Source organism: Phytophthora parasitica, assembly GCF_000247585.1.
Source record: "Phytophthora parasitica INRA-310 unplaced genomic scaffold supercont2.2, whole genome shotgun sequence".
In the NCBI taxonomy this organism is placed as follows: Eukaryota; Oomycota; class Peronosporomycetes; order Peronosporales; family Peronosporaceae; genus Phytophthora; species Phytophthora nicotianae.
The window spans coordinates 2639002-2647875 of record NW_008648988.1 but is presented as its reverse complement, the minus strand read 5'-3'; the positions used below and the strand labels follow the sequence as shown (position 1 = coordinate 2647875).

Genomic DNA, 8874 nt, shown 5'->3' with positions numbered 1-8874 from the left:
TTCCTCGTCCTCGCCCCCTGCACTTCCTTCGCCGCCATCGTCCTCTTCGTTGTCTTTGTCACCTTCCGTCAAATAACCCTCCTCCTCCACTTCGGTGGAATCAAAAGAGTCTAGTGGGGTAACATTAGACTTCTTACCAAAAAGATCGTTCATTTTCTCGTACCAAGGGCACATGAAGTCAAGTTTTTGCTTCAGCGTGTGAATTCCCTTCGCTGCGTCCTCTGTTGTTACACCAGCACCAGTTGAGTCCTCATACTCTTTTCGTACGTAGGTACCGCACCTTGTATGTAGTAAAGCGGTTGCGCATTTGATGAGGCTTAAGATTAAACTTCCCCTTGCTGCTAGTGAACAGAGTGTTGGCCATCTCCTTGAAACCGCTGGTTTTCGTCGACTGTTTCCCCACTGAGGGCTTCCCGGTTGTCCCAAAGCACTTCACGAAGTTAGGTGGATGTTCAAGCCAGGTGACGATTGCGTAGAGATCTTCAGTTCGAAGATGGGACTTCGACGCATCATCGCTTGCTTTGTCTCGATTCTTTACTCCCTTGGCTGCCATGGTGGCAAATTTGCGACTGGAACCTACGAGGGGACCCCCCCCCCCCTCTCGGAGGGAGTCGAAGGATTTTGGAGGGAATTGCATTTGATTTTGATGAAGTACCTCGTCCGATTTGGGACAGTGGCACAGCACGAAATCGTGAACGATTTCGAAATCGATTTTTTTAATTTTGAAACCCCCTATTTTGTCTTTCTTGAATAGAAGACCTAAGTAATTCCTTGGATTCACTCCTCCTACTACAGTAGTATGGCATTGATGGTCGACTCCATCTTATTCATAACCTGTACTAATACGGGTACATTATCGGCCATTTGCAACCGGGGTTGTATTTCCGGCGATTCTCGGTCTGTGATTGGCCAGAAGCAAGGTATCGACAAGAATTTTGATCGGCACCGTGGCTGAGAAGTGGTGTGTAAGTTTCAACTTGGGTTGTGTGCACCATAGTAAAACAAAGCTTGAGTTGCAACTCAGACTCTATACAAACACCTTGTCAGGGTTGCAAATCAGGTAGACGTGCACTGACTGGAAAATTGAAAAAGCAGATCACTATCCTACCATGACAAGTCGCTATAAGCCCGAGCTCCTCAAGTTTATGTCCTACAAGGACGGCGTCGAGTACAACAGCGATCACGCCTTCACTATGGAGGAGTTGCTTGCTATAACCCCCGAGCACGTATGCCACTGGATGAATGAGCTAGCGTACGGAAGCCCAGTCCCCAGCGACGACATGAGACCTGTTCATCGCAGATCTGCCACTTTAGAGTTCTCGAAGAAAGCCATATCATCCTTCATGCCCCGAATAAACGCATCGTGGGATCCTGTGACAGCGCACGGAAATTCTACGCGATCAGACGCAGTTAATAAGCTGATTAAGCGAGTGAAGAAGTTTGAGGTTCGCAGAGAGGGTGTCGAGCCAAAAGCGCGGCGAAGCCTGGAGTTTGACGAGTTCCTGAATTCGTTGTCTCTTGTGCGCTCAAAATGGGGGAAGGGTGAGACGGCGTACATGGTGAGCAGCGTCCTTACCTTGCAGTGGCACATTATGGCTCGTATAGATGACATGATGAAGTTACAGTTTGCCAATTTTGTGCCGAATAGGCAGTACCCTTCCACGCTATTGTGCCAGATGCGATGGTCGAAGAACATACATGAAGAACGAGACGCCCCTGAGCAGATTGTACTCGGCAGTATGGACCCAAAAATGTGTGGGTTACTCAACTTGGCCGTCTACATTGAGACGAGCACGAATGTTTCTAACTCGGAGTTCATCTACGGTCACCCGAAGGATGGGAATCGCGTGGTGCGTCGGTTTCTGGGAGACATCATTACAAACACCGCTTTTAAGAATATGAAGACAGGGAAACTTGGAACACACAGCTTTCGCAAGGGTGCATCAACGTATGCTTCTCGGTGCGGAATGTCAAAGGACTTTGTTAACCGCCGTGGACGCTGGAGGACACGCAAAGGCGTTGTTGACGTCTACATTGACAACACGCAGCCATACCCCGATGCCTGCACTGCAGCAGCACTGGCGGGACCACTAGGTCCATGTTTCTACGTACGCAAACATGGGATTGACTGTGTTTCTCCAACACTATTTGTTGACCAGATAGCACCTACAATCAAACAAGTGATGGGTGAGGCGGTGGCAACTACACTGGCGATGCCGTTGTTATGGGCAGCTATGGAACCCTCTGACAACTACACATACGAGCTCATTCCAGATCGACTCAAGCAGAAAATTATTGGCGCTTACGTTAATTCGGGAGGGAGTGAATCTCTAAATCCGATAGACCGAGTGGGGTTTTTTTGTCATGGGCGATGGCTCGCAACTTAATCTCATCACTATCGATACTCAAGATAGTGCAACAGACGTTAATCGTCGAGGAATTATTGCTGGTAGCAGCACAGGAGGAGAAGGTTCTCGCCGAGAGTTTGCTTCTCTTCACTCGCAGTATGCAGCCGTACAGCGTTCAGTGTCAGAGCTTATGAGCGAGATGCAGCGGTCTCGACATGAAAACCAACGTGAACTGCAAAAGATTCAGACGATATTGAAGCGAGTAATGATGCAGCCAGCAGTCCGCTTAGACGCGCCTTCACATGTGGTAGTTTATCCGGAAAAGAGAGTTGCACGGTTATCAAAGCGACCAAAGGACTTGTTCGAGCTCTGGCACGAATTTCAGTTTGGTAATGGTGGGCTCAAGCCAGCAAAGGACTTTACACCGGTCGAACGAGGTGCCAACAAGTTTGCATTTTCTCGGAGAAAGGTCTTTTGGGATATCGTGGCGGCACTGATTCGTTCGGGTTACACTAGTGATACTGCGATAGATAAAATTTACGCTGTGTACGGTAGGCAGCTCCCTGTGTCGAGCATCCTGACTGCTCTGCGTGGCAAGGTGGCCATGCAAGTCTTCGCCTGTAATAATCTTCCACAGTACTAATAATTTGACATTAGCCAATCAAAACGTAGTTACAAAGCAAGTTGTTATTTTGGTCGGCATTTATACAATACATGCCTGTGTAACCATTTGCACGTGCCTCTTATTATAAATCGCTGTCGGCTTGAGCTCGCCAAGACGCCGAGGTGCTAATTCCAGAAGATTCGGTATCTGCTAAAAAAAAATATGATGGATGTAAAGTCGGAATGATGGTAAAAAGGCAACTTTTGTCGGTGGTCTCCATTACGAGCCCCACAATCCAATTAACCACCTCAAGCTAATGCTAAATCCAAGACGCAATGGGTCGCTCTCGTCGCTCAAGCACCCCTGCCCGCAAGCCCGCCCCGGTCAAGTCTGCCCCCGCTCCTGCTAAGCAGCCTGCCGCTCCTGCTCCTGCTCAGGCCAGTGCCCCCGCCCCCAGCGTCGGTGGTGGTCTTCTCTCCACTGTCGCGGAAGGTTTTGCCTTCGGAACGGGCAGTGCCATCGCCCGCCACGGAGTGAACGCCGTCGTCGACTCCTTCAGCGGCTCCAAGGAGGATCCAGTTGCTCAGGTCGTGGCTGCGGCTCCTGTTGCCCCCGTCGCTAAGTCCTCGGCCGCCTTGTGCGCCAGTGACAACAAGGCCTTCCTCGAGTGCATCGACCGCAACTCGAACGACGTGGCCGCCTGCCAGTTCTACCTCGATGCTCTTAACCAGTGCAAACAGCAGAGCATCAACCTGTAGATAGAGACGTAGACTGTGATAGATATCCTCCACTTTAACGGAGAGGGATCTAATAAACCATGATTTATCGAAACGCAGCTACAGTATATTGGAGCGCCACCTTGGAAGCGCACGACAGACCCTCCTTACACCTTCTTGACGATCTGCACAATATCTTCGTCCTGTAGCTGATGCTCCTTGCCGACCTTCTGCGGCTGGTGCTTGCAGGAAGACCCCCAGACCCAGGCGTACTTGAACTCCTTTAGCAGCGACTTGTGGATACGCTGGCAAAAGTTCTCGACCGTCGGGTTCTCCTCGTGAAGAATAACCGGCGCGTTGTAGTCGGGCAGTCTACCCCGAGGCTTGGTGTAGATGCGAATCATGTGGCAGTAGTCCCAGATCGTCTCGAGCAGTTCGTCCAGGTTCCATCCGTGGTGGGCCGAGATCACGACGTTGTGCGGGATCTGGTCGATGATCGTCAGTTCTTCGATCGTGAGCTGGTCGATCTTGTTGAGCACGTACAGACACGGGATATACACGCGGTTGCCCTCGATCTGGTCGATGAACTCGTCCACCGTCACATCGGCACGCAGCGTCACGTCGGCGTTGTGGATCTTGTACTCGTGCAGGATCTGGTAGACTGTGTCTGCGTCCAGCTCGCTCTGAGGGACGGTAGTCTGGAAGTTGATACCGCCACGCTCTTTGCGACGGAAGACCATGTTGGCCGGCTTCTTATTGAGGCGGATACCGAAGCCCTCGAGCTCGAACTCGATGAGTTTCTTGTGTGTGGCGGGCTTCATGGCGTCCAGCACAATGAGAATGACGTTGCAGGTACGGGCTGTACCGATGACCTGTCGGCCGCGACCTTTACCGTCCTTTGCGCCCTCAATAATACCGGGAAGATCGAGGATCTGGATGCGAGCACCGCGGTAATTGAGCGTTCCTGGGATGGCTGTGAGTGTCGTGAACTCGTAGGACGCCGACTCGGAGAAAGTGCCGGTGAGTTTAGTTAGAAGCGTAGATTTGCCCACAGAGGGGAATCCCACGAGCCCCACGCGTGTGTCACCGGCCTTGTTGACGTCGAAGCCTTCGCCTGTACCGCCACCGCCGGACTTGGAGCCGGCGTCTGTCACCTCGCGCCGTAGCTTGGCGATCTTGGCCTTGAGAAGACACAGATGCTTCATAGTGGCCTTGTTCTTCTGCGTACGAGCATACTCGGCCTCCAGCTCGGCGATCTTGGCCATAGCGGATGACATGGCTGCCTACGTAGGTGTACAGGTCTAGTGGGAGGATAAGCAAGTGGCAACGGATGGCCGAGCAGCTACGAAACCCAGAATAACGAATCAAAATCGCCCAAAGTTATTCAGTTTCGGTTTAGAATAGTCTATTAACTAGGTTAATGAGGTTCGATAGATAATTGCCCAAAACAGAACTGATTAGCGACAGTAAAGGAACTGTAACACAGAGAATGGGGTGCTGCTCGTCCAAGGCGCAGCTCTCGACCGTATCGGAGACTACGCGGCCACAGCCACGTCCGCAGCAGCAGCCGAGAGGTGGGCAAACGCTTGGTGGAAGCCTGCAGATCAATGGGGTTGAACCGTCAGCTGCAGAGAAGCGAGCGCGGGCTGCCGAAGCAGCTGAAGCCCGTATGGGAGACTGGCGTCAGGGCGGCCACGCAGACCCGGACAAGGCGCGCAGCATCGCACAGCGCCGTGAAAAGGACGATCTTCTGGCCAAGATTTACAACAGATACACCACATTGGGGCGTGAACCGCCCATCGGGCTGCCCTCGTGCGACCTGGATCAACTGCGTCGCCACCTCGAGACGTTGCGCTGATTGAGAGAGGACACGCACATTTACCAGAATATTTTTGTTGATTAATGAAGAAGGCTGCGATGCAGTCAATACTTAACCATTTATATGAAGGCGCACTATCCAGTTGCAGCGGTCATGGTGTTGCAATGGTGATGGCATTATCTGTCGTTACTGTACTAGTACGTTAACATTACGCGTCGTAGGCTTAAGGCCATCTCTCCTGGTCAAGGCCCGATTTAAGATAACCGAGGCGATCACGTGTGGTGCAAAAGAGACTCTATACGTCCTTGCTCCCCCATCTCTCAAATTTGGTTGTTGTATGATTTGTTTGTGGTCTTCTTGTCCCCGACGTTCACGCATCCACTTGCGGTTCGCCTGCTTCACGATGTTTTTTCATTTCCTTTACGTCTGTCCTCTGTCGCTCCAAGCGCGAGACACTTTTGTACTTTTCGCTCGCTAGTCGAGGAAATAATTAAACAAATCGCTGAGGGATACGAGCCCTACGCAGCGCGAATACTCGTCCACGCACACAAAGCGGTGAGCTTTACACGCAGCGAACCGCTCGAATATCATGTGCAGCGTGTCGGTCTTGTAACACAGATGTAAGCCTTCACCGACGTTGCCCTGCAACAGCACAGTCCACGGTCAGCACGGCTTTAATAGTACAAACTCTTCAACTCCTCAGCGCACCTCAGCAGCTTGGATCCTGAGAATTTCTCCCACAGGCATGTCTAACTGGGTAAGTGACCGGTCCTTCACCAACTCGGTGACGTTCGATACACAATAAATATTCACAACAACGCCTGGCCACCAGCAACACAAGTGTGAGATCACCACTGCACATATACCGGGTCTTCAATGGCCAAAACCTTACCACTTGGGTCCACTATCGGCACCGCCGAGACCCTCCGTTCAATTAGGGTGTGCAGCACGCGAATAAGCGGCATATCTTCCGGAACAGTCACGAAGCCGCTGTAGACGCCAATGCCTAGATCGAAGATGGGCTGGTCGAACAGTCTGCGCTGCTCGCGAAAGGTGGCCACCAGGTATTCCAAAATCCCGCTGTGCGTGATGACAGCCAAGACCGAGTTCTGGGTCGGGTCTACTACGGGGAGTCTATGAAGCCTATTGTCGCGAAGCATCTTGCACACCTCGTAAAGATTGTGCTCTGGTGTGACCGACACCATCTCCTCCCGTGTCGGTGCCATTGACAGGGATCGCGGGATTGCTATAGCGACCACAACACCAGTATTAGGCTTCAAATTCAGTGCCAGTCCTATATTATAAGGCCGTACCTCTCCAGGATGCGATGCTGTGCTCTGCTAGCTCGTTCATGGGCGACCCGCGGATGTAGAAATGGCGTAAGATGTTGACAAAATCGGTCGCCGTGAACATACCCACAAACTTTCCCTGTTCGGCATCCCAAATGGGCACCGACTTGATGTCTAATAAGCAGCAAATAAATAAATATTAGTCAATACGACACCATTTCCTTCTCTGCTCTACTTACCGTGCTCTACCAGTGCGAAGAAGGCGAGGTTGATGGGGATCTTGACGTCGAAGACCACGACCTTGCCGCTGTTCTTGATGACGTCATAGCACTGCGTCTCTCTGAGGAATGCGGCGATGACGCGCTTGCCTTCTTTGACAATGTCCAGGACAGAAGCCTGCGATAGATTGAGTGCGGACGACGAATTGGAGCGGTCCGAGTCGCTCATGGATTGGTCCTCGTCGCCCTGGAGCTGTGGCGGAACCGCTACGTGCGTACGCGGCATGAGGCCGTTCGAGTCGGTCATGGAGTGCACAGTGCTGGGGTTGGCGGGGTCGCTGAAGCCCGAGGTCGCGCTGTGCGGGGCTGGCGGCGGCGTGTCGTCCCGCGAGGAGGCGTAGTATCCGTCATGGGACATCCCTCCGTCGCCTCGTTTTCTCTTGCGGTCCGCGAGCGTGGTGGTAGCAGGGAAGGACGGACGTAGGGGGAGAGGAGACGTCCGTAGGGCACACGCAAAGGAAGAGAAGGCAAAGAGGTCCGGCGCAAGTTAACAGGCCCGACGATTAGGACTTCCGCTGGAAGACTCAAATGAGGGGGCCTTTAGCTCGAGGACTTGGGTTTTCCCATGAACGCATAGTGAAGGTAAGATGTTTCCTTTTTGACCAATAAAATTGATGTGGTAGTCGTGAATTATCCAATGTGACGAGCTCAACTTATTGGGTGTAGTGCACACCTTAAAAAAATCACGAAAATGGCTTCAAAATGAAATTCACAAAGGCTGGAAGCACCGGAATGGCATTTCGCGTCTGTACATGTAATTAGCCGGTGGACCTCAACTGCAGCAACCCCCAAGGTGTTGACAGCTTCTCTATTGCGTTGGATTTTCTGGTCTAATCGTGTGAGTACTGCCAGAGCGATGGCGGAAACTGTTGGTCTTAGCACTTGGATTGTAGGTTAGTCATGGTTTGTGTTTCGGCAGTTGCTGTCGCCGCCTCCGCACGTTCACGAACTTGTCCTGGTGGTCATCGATTGTGTGAATATCTTACAGGGTTGAAATCCTCGATTCAATATGTCTGTGAGGTATTTGCTAGTCCAAGTAGACTTGTCGGATAAAGTCGAATGCGGCTGATAGGCTCGTTAAACCAACGTTTCTGGCCGTATTGAGCTGGGTTGCTCGCGTTGAGCTAGATGAATGTCTGCCCACGCACAGTGTGGACTTCTAGTTACCTGGTCAGCGTTGACAACCAATTTGCGTCGCCCTGTGTGTCCAGGAGATATATGTGCTATAGATAGTTGGGTGGGTGGAGCATCAGTGATAGCATAACACTTGCCGCTTGCGCAGCTATCAGAGATGACTAACGTTGCATGTCATTTAAGTCTGTGTGACTTGCCGTTAGGCAAAATATGTACATGTAGGGGGGGGGGGGGTGCAGAGTACTGGTAGGTTTTAACGCTCAAGCGAAACGAAGTTGATAGCAGTAACTTCGTCTTCCTTGCTTAAATTAACGGGGTCGTTATAATGATCAAAATCACGGCAGCTAAAAGCAGAAACTAAAGCAGAAACCATTCCAGATAATTCTCCTCATATGAGCTCTCCATCCACGTATGACATCTAAGTAGGCTATCCCTCGTGGTGACATTCGTAATGTTGATCCAGTTGAATGCTATACTTTATACTTACCTTAGTCGTCTTCATCGCCGTCGGGTTGGTCTAGCCATAGCATCTTATCCATGCAAGCTCTTGTCGCCCACTTCGTGTTCGTTTCACAGAACTAGCTATACATAGTTGCTGTTGTTAGTGCTGCAAGGAAATGATCGATCACTTTGCCTTGCAACTCACCTGTACACAACTGCCCACTCCGTCGCATGCCCCGAGAAAA

The 8874-nt window shown here is 51.4% G+C and overlaps 7 protein-coding genes across 9 annotated transcripts; 3 read left to right on the top strand and 4 right to left on the bottom strand.

The window, feature by feature from the left end:
- Positions 1–250: 250 nt before the first annotated feature.
- On the bottom strand, positions 251–553 carry PPTG_02911 (hypothetical protein; the record flags this gene model as incomplete). The annotated part of the gene is made up of 1 exon (XM_008894243.1): positions 251–553. One exon carries the CDS (start codon positions 551–553, stop codon positions 251–253), a length of 303 nt encoding a protein of 100 aa, XP_008892491.1.
- A 556-nt stretch (positions 554–1109) lies between these two features.
- Positions 1110–2991, top strand: PPTG_02910 (hypothetical protein; the record flags this gene model as incomplete). The annotated part of the gene is made up of 2 exons (XM_008894242.1): positions 1110–2353; positions 2415–2991. 2 exons carry the CDS (start codon positions 1110–1112, stop codon positions 2989–2991), a joined length of 1821 nt encoding a protein of 606 aa, XP_008892490.1.
- A 194-nt stretch (positions 2992–3185) lies between these two features.
- PPTG_02909 (hypothetical protein) lies at positions 3186–3790 on the top strand. The gene has a single exon (XM_008894241.1). It carries the CDS (start codon positions 3288–3290, stop codon positions 3708–3710), a length of 423 nt encoding a protein of 140 aa, XP_008892489.1. The 5' UTR covers positions 3186–3287; the 3' UTR covers positions 3711–3790.
- PPTG_02908 (developmentally-regulated GTP-binding protein 1) lies at positions 3575–5015 on the bottom strand. The gene has a single exon (XM_008894240.1). The coding sequence runs from the start codon at positions 4943–4945 to the stop codon at positions 3836–3838; it is 1110 nt and encodes a 369-aa protein (XP_008892488.1). The 5' UTR covers positions 4946–5015; the 3' UTR covers positions 3575–3835.
- A 60-nt stretch (positions 5016–5075) lies between these two features.
- On the top strand, positions 5076–5804 carry PPTG_02907 (hypothetical protein). The gene has a single exon (XM_008894239.1). It carries the CDS (start codon positions 5158–5160, stop codon positions 5524–5526), a length of 369 nt encoding a protein of 122 aa, XP_008892487.1. The 5' UTR covers positions 5076–5157; the 3' UTR covers positions 5527–5804.
- Positions 5547–7652, bottom strand: PPTG_02906 (hypothetical protein). 3 transcript variants are annotated; one of them, XM_008894236.1, is made up of 5 exons: positions 7016–7652; positions 6801–6950; positions 6380–6733; positions 6196–6308; positions 5547–6129 (listed from the first exon to the last, which is right to left on the bottom strand). In XM_008894236.1, the coding sequence occupies exons 1-5, from the start codon at positions 7410–7412 to the stop codon at positions 5962–5964; spliced, it is 1182 nt and encodes a 393-aa protein (XP_008892484.1). In that variant the 5' UTR covers positions 7413–7652; the 3' UTR covers positions 5547–5961. The 3 variants fall into 3 exon arrangements, with proteins under 3 accessions (XP_008892484.1, XP_008892485.1, XP_008892486.1); XM_008894237.1 differs by having other exon boundaries at positions 5547–6308; XM_008894238.1 differs by lacking the exons at positions 5547–6129; positions 6196–6308 and having other exon boundaries at positions 6310–6733.
- A 111-nt stretch (positions 7653–7763) lies between these two features.
- On the bottom strand, positions 7764–8690 carry PPTG_20985 (hypothetical protein; the record flags this gene model as incomplete). Its single annotated transcript, XM_008894418.1, has 3 exons — positions 7764–7800; positions 8222–8277; positions 8676–8690. The coding sequence occupies 3 exons, from the start codon at positions 8688–8690 to the stop codon at positions 7764–7766; spliced, it is 108 nt and encodes a 35-aa protein (XP_008892666.1).
- Positions 8691–8874: the final 184 nt, after the last annotated feature.

Bases quoted from the DNA above. Each gene is read 5' to 3' on its own strand.
- PPTG_02908 (XM_008894240.1), bottom strand. From the start codon at position 4,945: ATGTCATCCGCTATGGCCAAGATCGCCGAGCTGGAGGCCGAGTATGCT.
- PPTG_02909 (XM_008894241.1), top strand. From the start codon at position 3,288: ATGGGTCGCTCTCGTCGCTCAAGCACCCCTGCCCGCAAGCCCGCCCCG.
- PPTG_02906 (XM_008894236.1), bottom strand. From the start codon at position 7,412: ATGTCCCATGACGGATACTACGCCTCCTCGCGGGACGACACGCCGCCG. The intron at 6,951-7,015 runs GTAAGTAGAGCA...GCTGCTTATTAG, and splicing joins CTTCGCACTGGTAGAGCACG to ACATCAAGTCGGTGCCCATT. The intron at 6,734-6,800 runs GTACGGCCTTAT...TGGTCGCTATAG, and splicing joins CAGCATCGCATCCTGGAGAG to CAATCCCGCGATCCCTGTCA.
- PPTG_02907 (XM_008894239.1), top strand. From the start codon at position 5,158: ATGGGGTGCTGCTCGTCCAAGGCGCAGCTCTCGACCGTATCGGAGACT.